The sequence below is a fragment of the Stegostoma tigrinum genome, chromosome 38 (assembly GCF_030684315.1).
Source record: "Stegostoma tigrinum isolate sSteTig4 chromosome 38, sSteTig4.hap1, whole genome shotgun sequence".
NCBI lineage: Eukaryota > Metazoa > Chordata > Chondrichthyes > Orectolobiformes > Stegostomatidae > Stegostoma > Stegostoma tigrinum.
This window is the reverse complement of record NC_081391.1, coordinates 18,119,610-18,139,504: the sequence shown is the minus strand read 5'-3', so window position 1 is coordinate 18,139,504 and position 19,895 is coordinate 18,119,610. Positions and strand designations below refer to the sequence as shown.

At 44.7% G+C, this 19,895-nt stretch overlaps 1 protein-coding gene across 6 annotated transcripts in view; it reads left to right on the top strand.

The window, feature by feature from the left end:
• Nucleotides 1-19,584, top strand: part of LOC125447133 (uncharacterized) — a 38,706-nt gene extending 19,122 nt beyond the window's left edge. For 5 of the 6 annotated variants that reach the window (XM_048521270.2, XM_048521272.2, XM_048521275.2 and 2 more), the window contains 5 exons: nucleotides 5,184-5,327; nucleotides 7,782-7,923; nucleotides 8,474-8,928; nucleotides 13,194-13,290; nucleotides 17,589-19,584. In XM_048521270.2, the coding sequence (XP_048377227.1) occupies nucleotides 5,184-5,327; nucleotides 7,782-7,923; nucleotides 8,474-8,928; nucleotides 13,194-13,259 (807 nt within the window). In that variant the 3' untranslated portion in view covers nucleotides 13,260-13,290; nucleotides 17,589-19,584. The remainder of the gene's footprint in view (nucleotides 1-5,183; nucleotides 5,328-7,781; nucleotides 7,924-8,473; nucleotides 8,929-13,193; nucleotides 13,291-17,588) is intronic. The other variant, XM_048521274.2, reaches the window with a different exon arrangement.
• Nucleotides 19,585-19,895: the final 311 nt, after the last annotated feature.

The following is a 19,895-nucleotide window of genomic DNA, read 5'->3' as shown; positions in this document are numbered from 1 at the left end:
GGTTTCTGTGGATTCTCCCTCAGGAATTTCCCAAAGCTGATGCCTTCCCTACCCCAGCCTCTTCCACCCTCAATCTGCAGGGATGTTCAAAATCCAGATGGATTGCTTCTGATCACCTCTTATTTTTTTCCCAAATGTTGGCATGTCTCGCTGAGAAATCATGTCAACCAGCACACTGTAACACCACCAGTGGCATCTTTTTCAAAAGCTGCCTCATTGGGTGTGTTGACTATCTCCTGATCAATGGTGAAGAATGTGGGCCACAACATGCACTCTATTTTATTGGTACGTGGAATCTTTCAAGTAATTTTGCAAAGCAGGATTTTTTTTTGGTTTGCTTTCTCTCAGTTGCATATCTGGCTCTCTGCACCAGATTTACAGCACTAGCTTTTTTGAGGTTTAGAGGCTGGGAGAATGGAAACTTTGCTTTTGAAGCTACACACTCTTATGGTGGATAAAAGAGGAGCTCTGTCCCCTACTACATTTTGTCTTGTCTTCTGGCTGAGGTAAAGAAAAGTTTATGCTCTGTTTAAACCCGCCGTTCCTGCCTGGTGAGTGAGTTACAGACATGGTGCTCAGTTGGAGAACTGATGCTTTCAGTTGGAAAGGCTCAAATAAAGTTGGCTCAGTAATGGTTGCCTGGGGTTGAGAGTTCTTGCTTAGTGCAATATGTGACAGATTCCAGAAGGAGCTGTAATCCATATCTTGATGGTACAAACCTTGAATCTTGTTGAAAAGAAATGTGTTGAAGATTTTCCTCCTGCACTGAATCTGGACATGTGCAAGAATGTCAAACTTTAAATACTCGCAACGGTTAATACTACAGGAGGAAAGGGTGCTGATTGGTTGGTTGGTGAATCAACTCTGTCTGAGGCTATGCAGAAAGCAAAAGGACTCAAGTTCCTGGGAACAATGAAATCTGAATTTTAAGGGAGAAAGTAGGCATTGAGAAGTGTTTGTGGAATGGAGTTGATGTGTGTGTCTCTGTGTGTCTCTGTGTGTCTCTGTGTGTCTCTGTGTGTCTCTGTGTGTCTCTGTGTGTCTCTGTGTGTCTCTGTGTGTCTCTGTGTGTCTCTGTGTGTCTCTGTTGTCTACCCGCGCCTCTCTCTTTCTTCAGTAATATTGCCTTTATCTCTTAAACACACGCCACCCCGCTGACCTGCTGTGGGACTGTGAATGGTATTAGTCAAGTTGTACTCTGTATTGTGCATGTGCGGTTTCAGATTTAGAGACTGCAGTAAACATGTAGGTGAGGTTCCCAGTTTGATCCCAAGAAGGATGCCCAATGTGGGGACAGGAGCATCTCAGTTTCTGAACATCCCATAACTGCGGACCTTAACGTTGGGTGTGGGGTGGTGGAGAAGGTGCTGGGGCCTATGAAAGGGGTAGTCAAAAAGAGCAAATCTGGCTCACATGGAGGAAAAATGTGGTATGTTCCAACTTTGAACAAATATTTCTTTTGATATTCAAATGCTTTCCCCATTTCCAGTAAGGTGATTATTTCTGGCACAGAAATACAACTTTCTTCCAATTTAAGTAGGTGTGGTAGGACCTGAACTTGTAGTGTGGGTGTTGAGAGGATCAAAGTGGTGGATTTATATCAATGAGGTGTACTTAATTCTAAAGATATGCTAATTATTCTACCTCTCCCTGCACCTGAGTATGTTTTACTGTGACAGAAATACTTCTTTCAGAAGGTCGGGCTGTGGTTATTTAATTGGAGCGCTTGTTTTTACTTTTTTTTTCCTCCTCCCATCTGACGCAGTTCCTGTCCTCCTGAAGTTGTTGCTGACTGTGCCATTTTGAAACCCTCAAATTAGACATGAATCTGCAATTGGACAGCACTTGCTGGCTAATCTAAACATGTGATAAATTTTGCTAACAACCATTTTAGGATTGTTTCGTGAGTGTGCTGGAAGCAACTTACTTTAATACTCTGGACTCTGGTCTGTCTGTCTCAACAGAACACATATACATGTGCTGCGCCTTGTTCAACCCCATCCGAATAGTTGACATCCATTCACTGCTTCATTCTCAGTGCAATGCCCTGGTAGGCATAAGCCTGCCGAGTTTAAAATTTAACAAAGCCTGGCTGTTAACTGCTGATCATCATTAATGGATACATCATTCATGGCAACTCCTTCTCCAATCAGAGTCCATTTATTAACCAATCAGCATTTTTATCTTGGGCAGGATAGATGTTAGTTTACTACTTGAATTGGTATCCTTGTGAATGGTCCTGATGAGTGCAGCCATAAGGCTTTGACAAAATGTCATTTTTTGTTTTGGTAATACTTACTATCAAACAGTTATTCTAACCAGTTTATTGGAGTTCTTTGAAGCAGTAACATGCGTTTTGATAAAGGAGAGCTTGTAGGTATACTATATTTAATCATTGAGCTGTATAACATGGAAACAGACACTTTGATCCAGTCTGTCCGTGCTGACCAGATATCCTAAATGAATCCTGCCCCATTTGGCTCATGTCCCATGTAACCATCCAATGCCTTTTAAAGGTTAGAAAATAAAGGCTGCGTTGAGAGAGAAACCTGTTTGCATGGCTAGAGACTGTCTGATAGAAAACACACGAGTGGGTTCTGACTTGATTGACAGGATCCAATGAGTGAGATCCTGCAAGGGTTCTGTAATAGGGTTTCAATCCTTTTACAATTTACATCAACGACTTAGCTGAGTGGAATGAAGGCACGGCAGCTAAATTTGCAATTGACACTAGGGTAGGTAAAGTCTGTGATCAATGACTATGCAGATGGCCCTTGAGTCGTGTGACAGTGTAAACATGAGTGTAATGTGGAAAAAATGAATTTCCCAAATTGGCAGGCATTATAAAAAGCAGAGGATGGCTGAACTGGAGAGCCGGTGTAGAATTTGACAGTGCAAAAGGGATTTGGGTGTTTTGGTGCACAAAAAGTTAGCTTGCAGATACTGCAGGCTGTCAAAAAGGCTCATGAGATGCTATCCTTTTTATTGTGAAAGGATTGAACAAATCTTTAGAATAACATCCTTACTTTCATGGAGAGTCTGCATCACGAATGCTGTGTGCAGTTTTGGTGATCTTGTTCAGGGGTCTTCAGAAGAGGTTTACAAGATTTGCTACCTGAAACGATTGGGTTGACTTCTGAGGAAAATCCTATTGGCTGTGCTCCTAGAGGTCACTTACAGACACAGCACAGAAACAGACCTTTTGTTCCCACCAGTCCATGCTGAACATAATCCCAAACTAAATAGTTCTGCCTGCCTGCTCCTGGCCTACGTCCCTCCAAAACTTTCCTGATCGTGTACTTCTCCGAATGTCTTTTTACACACTGCAGCTACACCCACATCCAACACTTCCTCAGGAAGCTCATTCCACACAAAAGGCCCTGTGGTGGAGCTGGATGGCATTCTTGCTTTTGAGCCCGAATCTCTGAGCTTGAATCCCACCTTAGGCGTTGACTACATCCATGACAGGTGGAATGTCAACCTGCAAACCCTCCCAACAGTGGTCAGCATGGACAATTTGAACTGAAGGGACAGTTTCCATGCCATTACAACTCTCTAACACTATGCCATGCTACATGCCAGTGGTCTACAGTGTAATGGACAGCATGTTGGCAGTTTGCCACCGTCGTCTGTACCTTTTGGATGACCCATTTCCCAAACAAAGCAGACCACCCCTTGTGAGGACTGTAACACATGGCCATCATTTGACCCAACAGGTTCGGGAGGCTCCTTCCTTTTCTTTTTTTCATCCTGTTGGTGTATCCTCCTCCATTGTTCCCTCGTGTCTATCCAGGTTCCCCTCCTTTCCCTAAACTGTCTCCTTTAACCAATACATAAATGTTGTTTTACTTCAGTGATGAGGCTGCTTGTATTAATGTGCTCTCACATTAATTATTCAATATCTGTAGTCCCCTATTTTCTACCCACCTAGAAGTTGAAACATTTCTACCTGTTGACTCCTAATAAAAGAATGATTTGATTGGCATTTATACAATGCCTTTTCACAGAATCCTGACAGTGCGGACAGAGTTAATTTGGTCCATTGAGTCTGCACTGAACCTCCTGAAGAGCATCCCACCTAGACCCTATGCTGTCCCTCTAACCCTGCATTTCCCAAGGTTAACTCACCTACCCTACACATCCCTGGACACAATGGGGCAATTTAGCATGCCTAATCCACATAGTCTGCACTTCTTGGCAATTTTCCATGGCTGATCCACCCAACCTGCACATCTTTGGACTGTAGGAGGAAACTGGAGCACTTGGAGGAAACCCACGCAGACACGGGGAGAATGTGCAAACTCCACAGACAGTCACCTGAGGGTGGAATCAAACCCGGGTCCCTGGTGCTGAGACTGCAGTGTTAACTACTGAGACACCCATGCTGCCCTTCTGTACAGGTCCCAATAAGTGTTACAGCCAATGAAGCCTAGTCTCTGGTGTAGGAAATGTCACAGCTGGTTATGTGCACAACACACTCCCACAAACTGCAGTGCGCAAATGAGCGGGATTACCGGCCGTTGCACTCTTCCAAACCACCCTGTGCTCTTCTGAAATTGTCACCCCGTCCCTCTGAGCATGCAGGCAGACTGATGTCTGTTGAACAGCTTCTGAGAGCTAGCGCACCCAGCAGAGAGCAGATCTCCCTCTCGGCCCGTCCTGACAGACGTCCAGCATGGGCCTCAAACCCACAACCTGGCCAAGTGGCATTGCTGCTAATCAATTAATCCAGAGCCACAGGCCACCTTCTGGAGACCCAGGGCCAAATCCTGCTAGATGGTAAAATTTGAATTCAGTAAAGAATGTGGAATTAAGGCTCTAATGATGACCATGAATCTGCTGCCAGTTGTCATCTGGTTCACTCGTCCTTCAGGGAAGGAAACTGACGTCCTTACTTGGGTTAGCCTCCATGTGACTCCAGACCCACGGCGATGTGGCTGACTCTTAGTTGCCCTCTGGGTAGGCCATAAATCCCAGCCTAGCCGGAGATGCCCACAAACGAATGAATGACTGAGATATGAGTAAGTGCTTGACGCTGAGCCGTAGCTAATGGAAGCCATTGGGTTGTCGCTCGGCGTCTAAGCACCTCATCCTATTAGTCTTTCCTGGAATTTCTGCTGGCAGGGATAGTCACTGTTTCGTTAGCCTATGTGAACTATCAGCCTTTCTTGTTGCTCCCATAGGACAGCTGTTGTGTTGATCTGCAGGCGATGTTATCCCTGAATCGCTCGATTGGACATCTTTACCATCACTCGATGGACAGGCTCCAAAATTTGACATTCAATGTGCTCCGGGAGCTGAGGTTTCTGGAGGATTGTCCGATTCGTGTAAGTCTCCTATGTGCCTTTTGGGGGTGAGGGGGGTGGGCTGGAGGAGGGACAGAGTTCGGAATTCACACTACTCTTAACTGATCCCACCTTTCTCCCCTCTGAGTCCCAGTCCAACCTTTGACCCTCTGCAATAGCACCAATATTCCTGGGGCCATTAGAGGAGTTAAAGACTTCAAAATATATGTGTAATTCCCCAGTCTCTTTTGTATTCTAGACCCAGGTTAACAAAAAAAAGTTAAAACCAAAAGAACTGCAGATACTGTAAATCGGAATCAAAAGCAGGAGTTGCTGGCAAAGCTCTGCAGGTCTGGCAGCAGCTGTGGAGAGACATCAGCGTTAGCACTTCCTTAGAACTCCTCTGCGGCAGTAGGAGGTTTTCAGATGAGATTTTATGTAAGAGGGAAAACAAGGCCTTAGTTTGTGGATAATAGAGATGCAGGATTCAGAGAGGAGGAGGTCCCAACCAATAGTGATCCCCCTGATACACACCATCCTAACAGACCAGAGATAGTAAGAACTGCAGATGTTGGAGTCAGTGATAATGCAATGTGGAACTGGAGGAATGCAGTAGGCCAGGCAGCATCAAAGGAGCTGGAAAGCTGACCTTTCAGGTCGGGACCCTTCTTCAGAAAATCTTAACCTTTTGAAGAAGGATCCTGACCTGAAACGTCAGCTTTCCTGCTCCTCTGCTGCCTGGCCTGCTGTGTTCCTCCAGTTCCACTCTGCGTTATCCCAACAGACCAGATTTCTGGACTAAACAAAAACTACTATTAATTACAAACAAAGATATATGACATAATTATTTGTGAATCATAAGCCTATAACTCACTAATTAAAATTCGAATGTCCTTTATAAGCCCCCTTATGCAGACAAACAGAGAGACATAGATGGGTTCTGTGGTGGAACTTTGGGTGTTCTGGACAGAAGGAAAACCAGGAAAAGAGTTGCATGAAGTCAATGTTTATGGGATGTGTTGAAATGCTTCTTGCACTGGTCAGATACTTCCACTGGTTTGCAAGAGGCACAGAGTGGCTGGTTCACGTTCTTCAGAGAACTAAGTTCTTGAGTGGGCTTCTCTACACCTTGTTCATAGGCCCAAGCTGTTTGGCTACCTGAGAGCCGATCGCCTAATTTGTTGGCAAGCAGAAAACCCCTGCCTTGGTAACTGGGCACTAGTCCATGAGCCAAACCAGAATTTGTTGCTACCCGAAACCATCATTTGTACACAACCCCTTAGGCCCAGTTCAGATTCAAATACTGCTGTGACGCACAGCTGTACAGTGTTCACAATGGAGATCAAGTTACTGGCTTCCAAAGCATGAAATTATCCTTTTTTTTTTACTCATTTCACTTCACAATTTTTAAAAATGCACAAATAAAAATACACATCGTTTGTACAGATTGTAATGGCCTACTGGTATCATGTTAGTCCAGAGGCCCAAGTAATGTTCTGAGGATCCAGGTTTGAATTGTACCATGGCAGATGGTAGAACTTGAATTCAGCAAAAATCTGGAATTAAGAACCTAAAGATGACTGTGAACCCATTGTCAATTTTTTTTGGAAAAACCCATCTGGTTCCCTAACGTCCTTTAGGGAAGGAAACTGCCATCCTTACCTGGTCTGGCCAGCATGTGATTCCAGACCCACAGCAATGTGACTCTTAACTGCCCTCTGAGCAATTAGGGGTGGATAATGAAGCCGCCCTCCTGAGAATGAATAAAGAAAAAAGGCTTTATAATTCAGTCGGCTAATGGGGTCGCCTTGAGTACACTGGAAGTTGCCCTGGGGGCAGGATTTTTTATTTTATCAGTGAGTATAAAAAAAGTTTCAAAGATAGTTATGAACATACTGGGCCTCCATTTTGAAGTATGTATGAGGAGCCAAATCGATCTGTCCTTCTGTTTAGTTCACTCGTGGGATGTGGGTATTGCGGGTTGAGTCAGCAATATTGACCCTTGTTACTCTGGAGAAGGTGTTGGTGAGCTGCCTACTTGAGCTACTTCAGTTTATCTAGGGTAGGTAGACCCACAGTGCCATTAGGGGGCCATTCCAGGATTTTGACCTGGCAACACTGAAGGAATAATTGTATTTTTCCAAGTCTGGATGGTGTGTGCCTTTGAGGGGTCAGTATTGGCCAGGAACTCTTCCTCTTTGCATCTGCATTGTCCACAAAGTAAGGCCTTGTTTTCCTCTTTTAGATAAAATCTCTTCTGAACACCTCTCCCTGCCGCAGCCCTGTGCTCCCACGGGATCACATTGGGGATTTTTACCCAACCTGTGCCCTTGAGCCTTTGAAGGGGGTAACTTTGAGACTCGGTATGTGGTGCTACGAACTGAGCTGTGACTAGCACCACATTGGACTGTTTTATCCTTTGAGGGTATTGCTCTCTTTTTTTTAACAAAGGTTATGTCTCCCTGCTCGTGGTGACGCGTTTATTCCCCATTCTAGGAATCCTTTCACTGTGAAATGGTGCAATGGAATTCTTCGCATCTTCTCCTGAACTTGATGGAACATTTCAGACTTTTCGATGCCAAGTTCAATCAGAAGAAATGTGACTTTGGACGATGCACTTTACACACCTGCCTGGCAGGTAAGAACTTCCCTGCTTCTGCAGCTTCACTCGTCATCGTGTTGTGGGGTGGTGGGGTTAGTGTGGTCTTTGTTCTTGGTAGGGTTTGAGGGTCAGCAGAAACGTGGCAGTGCGAGGGATGTAACACCTCCCATTACTTGAGAGTGAAGATGAGCAGGGCCCTGCAACAAGCAGCAAACTGTGCCAACCTCATGGGATTGGACAACAGGGATAGAGGCCATGTGGCTGTTGCACGTGTCAGCTTTGTCTAGTATAACTATCCAATTAATCCTGCTCCTCTTCCACCGCATCAAGGACAGCATTTTTTGTCCATCTCAATTTGCAACTTGGTGTAGAGTAGTGTTAAGAGATAACAAGGTGCAGAGCTGGATGAACACTGCAGGCCAAGCAGCATCAGAGGAGCAGGAGACCTGGTGTTTTGGGCCTAGACCCCCTCACCTTGCTCAGAGTAAGTCTCAATCCCTCCTCGTCCTGCATGCCTGTCTATTGGTCGTCGTACTACCAAGTCTGAACATAAACGTGAAGTTTAATTTCTGACCCCTCCTTTTAGGAGATGTTGCAACGACAATGTTGCCAGCAGCAAATGCCACAGCAATTTCAGTGGAGCCAGGAATGTTTGCCAATGGAACGGAGAACGTGCCCACCCGTCCAATGATTGGCAATGCAACCAATCCCACTCCAGCTATGACCCATCGCAACCTGACCAGCTTAACCAACGGAAGCAATCCATCTCCAGCCTTGACCAGTTGGAACCTCACACGTTTAACCAACAGAACCAGCACCGTTCTGGCTTTGAATGACAGCGTAGCTGCTACAGCAAACCAAACCAGTGTCAACCCAACACCTCCAAGCAATGGAAACGACAGGCCACTGGCAGCAACATTCTGCAGCACTGAGCCCCGTACGACCATCTCTTCAATAGCAACACAAACAGTTGTACTCATAGTCAGCGTGCTTTTAAATATGGCCCTCTTCTTCTGCTTGATGGATAGGAGAAGGCGGATGGTAAGTGATTTTTTTTGTTTTCCTTTTTTATTTTGAAGAGATAAGAGACAATACCTTCACAGTACAGTACCTTCCTCAAAGCAGAATTATTCTAATTTGGTGTTTGTTAAATCCTTATTTACACCTTGCAGCAAGTTTGGATCACATTTATATTGCTGCTAGCTGCAGTGGAGCGATTTTAATGTCCTGGAAGTCAGATGCCAGAAGTGGAGGAGTGTGGATCTCTCCACTGTAGGCTGGATGAGGTTGTGGAAGTGGGAAAGAGTTCCAAAAGTCATGAGGACTTCTTAATTAGCAAGACATTGCTGCCTAAGGTGCCAGTTGAGATCAGCACGCTCTGAGGTCAGTGAGGGACCTGTGACGTTGTGTGAATTTAGGATAAGAGCTGCAGCGCACAGGACCCAGAGGACATTGGTTTGTGGTTGCATTTTGTTCAGGAGTGAATGTGTTTTTTGGGAGATGTGAAGGCTGTTGTTTTGTGCCAACTTGTAAAAGCATTGTCAATAGTTCTCAAGTTCACAATTCAGGCTGGCTCATCTGTCCTGTGCTGTCAGAGAGAGCATCTTTCTGGTTCAATGTCAAACCACTGCCCTGCCCCATCTGCTTGACAGATGCATAGTGAAAAATGCTGTGATCCTTTTGAAGATGGATTCTCCCCAGTACTGTGGAGAATATTTTCCCCGTCCCACAATCAATTCCCATACAAAAACGCAATGAGATTTGTTGAATTTGTAGCCATTCCTGTAATCCTGCTGTGAACAATTGTTAACTGCTGTTTCCTACAACAGTGACAAACTTAAATGCTTTGTTATCGAAAGATAGCCAGGGCATTCTGAGCTCATGAAAAAAATGCTGTGAGAATCCAAGATGTCTTAAATCCATTTGATTGTTGTGATTTTTTTTGAGGAATCTTGAAGGATCATTCATGTTTGCATTAGCCAGCCTCGAAGTATTCACCAAGTTGGATTTTGTGGCAACTAATTGTGTTTTGGATGTACATTTTCAAGTGTGCTACGTTTTGTTTGGGGATCATACGGTTTGACCTCTCTCAAACTTGGATCCCAGGCTGAGATGAGGCTGATGATTTCACAGTGAGGTTACTTCAATGTGTTTTGTGCCCTTAGACTGTGGGTTCCTGCTGGTTGATCCCTGGGCAGAAATGGCCAACTAGAAGGTGCTACCCAGTGATTTTTAACCAGAGGCTAAGGCGTCACTTATCAAAAAAATGATGCCCTCAAAATAAGAGCTCGGGGTGTGTGGGATAACTTCAGCATTGATGGAAAGTTGGGTAGCCGTTAGGAAGCAGAGTGAATATAGTGGGTCTTCTACAGGTTGGCAGGACATAGCAAGTGGTTTGCTGCAGGGGTCAATCTTGGGGCAATTTTTAATAACCTATAAATGGCTCTTGGAGTTTTGGGGGGGTGGGGTTCATTCGTGGCTGCTAAACCTGCTGATGGTACTTTGCTATATATCTTTGTAAGTTATGAACAGGACAAAAGGAGGCTATGAAGGGACTTGGAGATAGTGGGAACTGCTAATGCTGGAGAATCTGAGATAACGAGGTGTAGAGCTGGATGAACACAGGAAAGCTGGCATTTCGGATCTAGACCCTTCAGAAAACTGATTTCTGAATCTTTCTTCATCTCTATAAAGGGACCTAGATCCCTTAGTAGAGCAAGTAAAAATCTGATAGTGTGTATGTGAACTAGCCCATTTTGGAAGGGAAGAAATGAAGGATAGAAATGGCATTTTATGTAAATGGAGAGAGAATGCATTGCAGAATTTGCCATACCAATGGATCTGGGTATCCTGGTACACTAATCTCTCAGCATGCAGGTACAGCAAGCAATTAAGGTAAACAGAATGTTGTTTATCACAAAGTAATGGAATGTAAAAGTAAGGATGTTTTTCTCCAGTTTTTTAACAGAACATTGCAGAGTAAGATGAGCACAATTTTATCTCATTATTTTTAGGAAATGATCTAAATTCTTTAGAAGCAGTTCAGAGAGAATTCACTCCACTGATAGCTGGATTGCACAATGGTGGTGTTCTGCCAACAGGAAGGATTGACAGATTAGGCTCATGTCCTTTGAAAATCTAAGGAAAGTTATACTGCCATTGGAGGCAGTCCAGATCTTAGAGTGAGAGGAAACCGAAGGATTCTTAAAGTTTGATGGGGTAGGCATGGAAAGGTGGCTCCCCCTGTAGAAGAGCCTAGGACCAGAGGGCATCATCTCATTTGAAACAGATGAGTAGTTCCTTCTCTGAGGGGAGTGAATTTGAATTCTTTCTTGTAGAGGGCCTTAGAGACTGGGTCATTAAGTATTGTCAAGGCTGTGAAGATTTTTAGCTAGTAAAGGGTAGGGGTGGGGGGGGGAGGGGGAAAGAGGGTAGGACAGTGGAGTTGAGCATTGAGATCACCCATGGATGGAGTGGGCCGAATGGCCTACTCTTATACCTACATCTTATGAAATCAGTAGGATCCTGAGGGGACTTGACCGGGTGAATGTGGAAAGGGTGCACCCCTTCTGGAAAAGATTCAACCTAGACAATCTAGATATAACATTTCAAATGAGGTTTCTCCCCTGAGGATTGGGAGTTTTTGGACCACCGTCTCTTTCCCTAGACTCCAGTGAAAATAGGAGCCATTAAATATTTTTTAAGGCTGCTGTTGATAGCCTTCAACTCCCTGATTAGTCAAGAAACTATTGGCATTGGGTGAGATTACTTGAAATTTGAAGTCAAAATATTGATCGGTCATGATCTTAATGAGTGTTGGAACAGGTTGATGGACCGAGTGGCCTGTACTTGCTGATGGAACATGTGCGCACTGTCATGCTGATTTTTGAGGGTGGTCTTCCCTGTTTGTGATGCCTTGCAAGATTCACTTTTTTTCCTCTCACGCTGTATGCAGTTGGGAGATTTTCTTTTGCTTAAGAGGATGGTTGGTACCTGTGAAGCTTCGAGAAACGGGTGGTTCCCTCAGGAGAGGAAGGATAAGAAATCCGGCAGGATTACAAGATAAAACTGCACTAGTCCAAATGGATGGGTTGTCGAACTGAGAATTGAGCAAGAATGGTTGCAACTCTGCTTTTCAACATGGAACTGCAAAGAGACAGAGGCTTTTTGCTGTTTGGGCATCAATATTACCAAATTTCAAACAATTATCTAGGTTTATTCCGCAGGAGGGCTGTTTGACAAGTTGCTTCTGGTTGAGGCATTGCCATGGGCTTGGGGAATGTGCTCCCTCAGCTCTTGGGTAATTTGGGAAAAAAACTCTAAGTCTGAATCCTCCTGTTTAGAGAGCTAATTCCTGCCTCAATGCATGTCACTTCTAGTGATTGTAAACATTCCAGTTATCTCCTCTGGCTCTGCATTCAAAACCCCAAACTAAATCTTTGCTATTAGATATGATTCAATGATTAGGCGACCCTTGCTTATCCAGCCAAAATGTGTCAATAACTATGCTAATAACCACCTTATGACTGCCACGATCACTATATATCAAGCTCATGTGTCTCTCTCCTTAGTCATATTCCATGCTTTCTCTTTGGAGTTCAGTAGTTCTGGCTAATTTTCAACAGAATGTCAAAGTTCCACTTCAGTTCTATGGATATCTCCCACTAGGCCTGAGGAAATTGACATCCTCCCCCCTCCTCTCAAAAACAAAAGCTTTTCAGTGAAATTAAATTGTTTAGCATTTCTTTCAGTCTCATTTGCTCGGTTAAAAAGCATTGTGATGATCTGAGTGAGGTCGTAGAGAAGTGGCTGTGAGAGAAGAAAGTGCTTCAGTGATATCTCAGGCAGTGGAGACTGAGCTTAGATTTGTTGGGGCAGAGCAGAAAGTGATTTTTCTTGTGGTCCACCTGAGCATTCCTCTCTTTTTTTCCTCAAAGAAAAATATTCTTCCAGGATTCGATTGGGGTGGGTGGAGAGGGACTGAACAAAGGGGACAGAATCTTAAACTTAGAGCCAGACTGTTCAGGGGTGATGTCGGGAAGCACTCCTTTTTATATAAAAGTGTGTGTGTGTGTCCCTGTCCATTGAAAATGCCAGGAGCTGAGACTTGTGTGAGGATTACAGAAACAAGGTGATTTTAGATGGAGGGAAGATAAGTCAGCTACGATCTCTGGAATGATGGGATCAAGGGGTGAGATGGCCTCCTCAGCCTGTTTGCTGGCACTGATGACCTGCATGCCTCTGTGTGTTAGGGACTTGTGCCTCTGTTAGTTCAGTTGTTGAAGGGCTGTCTTTCTGTCACTTAGGCCCCTCCACACATGACTGAAATGGAGCCATTGTCATTCCCCAGAGAGGAGGTTCTCGAGGCATAGGAGAGGGACAGCTTTGGAAAGGAACCGGGAGGTGAGTTTTGTTTTCCTTGAAAGCATGATGACCTAAATCCAGGAGCGGGTTGTGATTTATTTCATCATGATCAATTCTTCATTTGTTTTCATTCATTAATGCCACATACCCCTAGGTACAGTGAAAAGTGGTTTTTGTTTTGCCAGCAGTACAGCCAGTTCATGCCAAAGTGCTTTAGGGTGATAGAACAGAGCAAGGAATGCAATGTTATGGCTGCGGAGAAGGTGCACAAAGGGTGAGATCAACATTAAATTTAAATTTTGAGCTCCATTCAGAAGCCAAATAACAACTGGGAAAGAAATTGTTCTTGAATCTGTTGGCACATGTATTTAAGCTTTTGTATCTTCTGCCCAATGGAAGAGATCATATTCTTGGGACATGGACCCTGTGCTGCAGTCCAGTATTTTATTACCTGTCCTTTGACTGTGTTCTTGGGAAGGAAATGTTTTACCCATTTCTGATGTGGGGCATCACTGGCAACAGCATTGTTGCTCATCCATAACCGTCCTTGAGAGTAGCACAGAACAGATTGAGGGTTCGTGAGGCCATTTTGAAGGGCTGTTGAAAGTCAACCATTCAGGCTAGACTGGGTAAGAATGACCGACAGATTTCCTTCTCTAAAGATCATTGGAAAATATAGGGTTTTTAGGTAATGCTCCAGTAGTTTTGAGGCGATGTTAATTGAATCCCAATTCCTCAATCGCTGTGAGATGGTAAGAACTGCTGATGCTGGAGTCTAAGTGTGGAGCTGGAGGAACACAGCAGACCAGGCAGCATCAGAGGAGCAGGAAAGCTGACATTTTGGGTCGGGACCCTTCTGAAAGTTTTTGTGGTCCCGACCCGACAGGTAAGCTTTCCTGCTCCTCTGCTGCCTGGCTTGCTGCGTTCCTCCAGCTGCACACTGCATTGTCTCAGTTGCTGTGGTGGGATTTGAAATTGTGGCTGTAAATCATTAGCTGGAGCTCTGTATAACTCATCTATAAGTGCAGCCAATTTGCTATTGTGACCTGTTAAAGTGAGCAGGATTCACTGATAGAGCTTCATCTTGTTACTTTACAAATTCATATGCAGTCGCCCTTAGTAACGTGGCTGTCCTGTCCCATGGCAACCACAGCAATAGGACTGAGTCATGGGATCCAGTACTGTGAATGTGTTCTCTCAACCGGGCTCTGAAAGTTTGCTGAATGGTTCAAAGTTGCAAAGTCCTACAAAGAAAGTAAGGAGTAATGCCAGCCCTTGTAGCTGTGGGCAAGCTGCCAGTTCTGTTTTCAGCAATGGGGCTGTAAAAGTGCCACTTCTGAGCTCAGCGAAACCTGATTTAACAGCACCAGTCTGTGTAAACTTAGCTGGGTGCTACACTTCCCCTTATTCTTCAAAGTTGCTGACTGTCAAGGGATTGGGAGTTGAGGAGGTGGGGTGCTGAATCGTGACTTCTCTTCCTTCCTGCCCACCCCTCATACGTACACACACACACACAAAATAAGTGTGTGTGTGTGTGTGTGTGTGTGTGAGAGTGAAAGTTCCTCTGGTGTGGTCTGAATTAACAGGCAGCCCAATCTTTGGCCAGCCCAGAATTGTGCCACATTTATCCTTGCAGGAGAAAAAAGGAAAGAATGTTGCTCGCCCTTGGGATCCATTGTGGAACTCCTTGGCAAGTTTCAGTTTCCTTCTGGGTCTCGGGGTTTTTTTTGGCTTCCCATCGCTTGCATCAATGACACCTGTGCCTAGCGTATTGATGGGGCTGGTACAGTGCATCAAGCCTTAGCAGCATCACTAGACTGGGTCAACCCTCCCGATTGTGGGAAGATGTATGTCAGCTCTGGAATGATGAGATCCAGGGGTGAGATGGCCTCCTCAGCCTGTTTGCTGGCACCGATGACCTGCATGCCTCTGTGTGTTAGGGACTTGTGCCTCTGTTAGTTCATTTGTGTTAAAGGGCTGCCTTTCTGTCACATATGACTGAAATGAAGCCAGCGATCCCTTTCATCGCATCGCTGCTGTTTGCCTATGACTCAATGCAAGTGGCTCCTGCCTGCTGGTTCATACAGTGACTGCAGGGATGAGTCGGTGTCCAGATGGAATCAAAACTCTGCACTCACTACAAGTCTGGAATCAAACAAGGATGCCGGGAATTCTGTTTTTGTGTGATTCAGCACAGAAACAGACCCTTTGGTCTAACATAATGTTGAACATAATCCCAAACTAAACCAGCTCCCCCTGCCTGCTCCTGGTCCATATCCCTCCAAACCTTTCCTATTCATATACTTATCCAAATGCCTTTTAAATGTTGTAATTGTACCCACATTCAGTTCATTCCACATGAGTCACTCGCTGTGTAAAAACAGGACTTGCTCCCTCATGTCTTTTTTTTTAAATCTCCCTCCTCTCACCTTACTATTGTGCATCCTGGTCTTGAAATCCCCATCCTCAAAGATAATCTGTCTCTCCCTCTCTGTGCCTGTCTGTCTGTCTGTGTTGGAGCACTTCTGAGATGTAACAGCTGAGGAAATGAAGGAGGAGCCAAAAGGGAAGGGCTAATGACAGTGAAAGTCACAGGGAGATTAAATGACGAAAGGGAAGGAGGTTCGAGGTGAACAGATGAAATGAGCCTGCTGAAGACAGTGTTTTACACCCAATGAAGTACTTTGAGTATTTGCTACTCTAGTCAGTGTCCCTTTCCACACATACAAGTAGTGTTATTGCTTAAAGTCTGGTTTGACCCTGCTCCAGAACTGCAAGTATGAAAAATAATTCTTTTTGAAATCATCCTCAATTCTGAGAAGTGTCAAACTGTATTTGAGATATTAACACTGTTTCTGTCTCCAGGATGCTGCCAAACCAGCTGCGTCTTTCCAGCATTTTGTATTTATTTCAGATTTCCAGCACTTGCAGCATTTTTTTGCTTTTATTTTCTAATTGACCCATCCAGGGAGGTTATGGCGCACATCTGGAGCAGATTGGGACTTGAATCCAAGTCTCCTGGCTGAGAGGTAGGGGCACTGTCGCAGCACTAAATTGCACTTTTTACAGGCCTGTTTCTTGGCTTGATTAACTTCCAAGTCATGGAAAGATTATTTTTTAAAAAATCTGCCACAGATTTTACTTTCAAGAGTTTTAAAACAGCTCCACAGTTGCAATGTCTGAACTCCTGTTGCAGCTGGGTTACACAGGGATCTGTTCACTTTACACAAAGTTGCTGGAAAATCTCAGGTCTTGCAGCATCTGTGAAGAAAATATCAGTTAATGTTTCAGGTCCGGTGACCCTTCCTCAAACTTTCGTTTTGCCGTCAGTCTGCACCCAGGCATAACCGATCGGGCTCAGTGACCGTAGATCAGACTGCCATAATCAAATAGCGAATAAAAGAATGCTGCAGGGGCTAGTGAGCATAAATAAAGAATGTTACAGAGGTTTGAATAGCCACCAAAAAAAGCCTGAGTCCTTGTTGAACTCTGAGGCTGAAGGCTGTGCTAGTGATGGGAATGAGGTTGCAAAGTCCAATGTAAAGTCTGCATTAGTGTAATAAATGTCTTCGAATCCCTATGGTGTTGAGGCTGGCCATTCAGCCCATTGAATCCACACTGGCCCTCAAAGTAGCATCCTATGCTATGCCCGTAACTCTGCATTTCTATGGCCAACCCACATGTCCTGCATATCCATGGACACCATGGGGAAGTTCGGCATGGTCAATCCACCCTAAGTTGCATGCCTTTGGACTCTAGGGGGGAAACCAGAGCCCCTGGAGGAAACCCGCACAATCGCTCAAGGCTGGAATTGAACCCAGGTCCCTAGTGCTGTGAGGCAGCAGTGCTAACCAGAGTCATACAGCACGAGAGGCCGTTCAGCCCATCAAATGTGCCACCCTATCTGTACTAACCCACTTTCCAGCACTTGGCCCATAACCCTGAACGTTTGTGTATTTCAGGCGTTCATCCAAGTGCGTTTAAAAGGTTGAGCGGTTTCCTGTGTGTCTGCCTGCCTGTGTCTGTGTCACAGAACCCCATCACCCTCTGGATGGCAAAAAAATTTTCCTCAAATCCCCTCCAAGCCTCCTACCCATCAGATTAAAATCATATCCCCATCAGTTAAGGGGAACAGCTGTTTCCAATCCACCCTATCCATGCCCCTTATACACCTCCATCGCGCCCACTCCTTCCATCTCACCCCTGCAACTTCTTCTCTGATGAAGTGTGTGTGTGGTCTCTAGCCCTAGATGCAGAGCTTTTTTTTAAATTTGCCTTTATCTGTTCAGGTATTCTTTAGTTTGTTGTAACTGGTGATGATTTATTATCTGTTACAGAGAAAGTGAAGGCTGCAAAGATTTTCCAAGGCCAGCTATTGTGGGGGGGAGAAAAAGATCCTGCTTCACACCATGCTCATCTCCGTATGCATTGCCTGGTCTGTACGCTGCCTGTCGTGTTGCTGTTGTACCTCGACTGTATTTTCTGAAGGCCCTTTCCAACTTCCGTTTTCCCCCCCATTGCTGTCCAACCACCACAATTTGCAGAATGGTCTCTTATGTCAGGGCATGTCAAGTTTGGGGGTGAAAACAGCTATTTTTATTCGTGGATGGTCTGGACCACCAGCGAAGGAGGGGCATTGACTGACTTAACTGTGTGGCCTTTATCTTGGCTCAAACCATTATTGCTCCAGCACCTACAGATGGACAGTGGCCGCATTTTGCAGATGCTGAAGGATGTGGTTCTCTGTCTTGGTTCCCCCCTGCCCACCCAACATCTTGGGATTCCCTCTCCAGAAGAGAGGAGGAAGACTGCACATCCGAGTTGAGAGACTAGCCACTCAACCCAATGCGATTAATAGTCATGAAGCGATGGAAGATGGGAAAGTGCCTCTTTGTATTCTCTGCACCTTAACCCTGTGAAGATCACTCCAATGAACTTGATTCAGTTGTGACCTGACAAGATGCACTGAAGATATTTTGACTCTTGACTTTCTTGCTGAATGTGATTGATTTGTGTTTTATATTTTGTTTGTATCATTGCAATGATGTTCCTTTTTGTCCCCAGCCAAGTGTGACTTTGGGCATTGACTCTTGCTCTGCCCCAGGAAGCGAGTCCGAGCTGGCACTGGTGGGTGGTGCTCTGCCATGAGTCTGGTGCTTCATGTTGTGGATGGAGCAGTGTTAGTGACCAACCAGGAATGAGGTAGTTGGGGGTTGGGGCTAGCTAGAAAGATGGAAAGGAGGGAAGGGAGCTAGCTGTGATGGAAGGTGAGATCCTAAACATAATAAGGAGGGATGCACTGTAGAGAGTGGAGGAAGAGAATGGGGCTTGGCAGTGACAAAAGTAAGCTTGTGGGAGCTGTGTGTCAGACCAATGAAGATCTAACTTGTTAGAGAAGGAGCATGTACCGTGTACTTATGAATCTGATTTCACAACGAGTGTGCTGCCACATTGAGAGAGAAACCATTCACTAGCTTTTATTTTCACTATAAATATCTTTCAGGCCTGGAAACTAACCCCGGAGGGTCTGGCGTGAATTCTGAGCCTGTGTTCTTTTTTCTCCCCCCAACAGAATGCTCCACTTACATTCCAAGTGTCCCTCTGTTATTTGAGATAATAGGAACTGCTGATGCTTGAGACTCCGAGATAACAAGGTGTGGAGCTGGATGAACACAGCAGGCCAAGCAGCATCGCAGGAGAAGGAAAGCTGATGTTTCGGGCCTACACTCGTCATCAGAAATGGGGGAGGGGGAAGAGGGTTCTGAAATAAATGGGGAGATGGATCGAAGATGGATAAAGGAGAAGATTGGTGGAAAGGATTCTATCCCCACCCCTTTAACTTGCTTGTCTCCTCTCCACTTATTTTCTCTATCCATCATCGATCTGCCCCCTCCCTTCCCTATTTATTTCAGAACCCTCTACCCCTTCCCCATTTCTGATGAAGGGCCCAGACCTGAAACGTCAGCTTTTGTGCTCCTAAGATGCTTTTTGACCTGCTGTGTTCATCCAGCTCCACACCTTGTTATCCCTCTATTTATAGGGACACCAAGTGCTAGAACAAACTGTACCAGATCTTTTTAAAAAATCTTTTGACTGACTAAATGGTGTCTTTTCTCACATGTTGAGTTCAGAACAAGGTGCTGTTGTGTATTGAGAAGTTCAGTCTGATGGGGGGAAATATGCAGCTTTCCCTTCCTGTGAACCCTCATTTGTGAACTAACATGATATCTTCTGGAGTGTATATTTTTAAAAAATATATATGTATTACGGCTGTGCTGTATTATGTCCAGAGAATGTGAGCTTAAAACATATTTATTACTCTTTTCCTTAAAATAAAAGCAAATCTTAATATGTTTGAATTTCTTTGATATTCTAAATAAAGGCTTTTTGATTTTGATTCACTTGGGAATGCTTTTACTCGGTTGCAGAATAAGATAGTGAAGTTTAATTATTTTTATTACATCAGGCCTAAACTTGGTTTCTTGCATTTTTAAATCAGATTGTCACCTCCCAGCTGCCTTTGTGATCTGAATACATTTCAGTAGCGTGGTTGGGTTTAAAATGTAGTCAATCCTGAAAGGAAAATTTGGCTGTTGGAAAGTGTTTTGATTCATCCAAAATGTGACAGCAGCAGCCCATCAGTC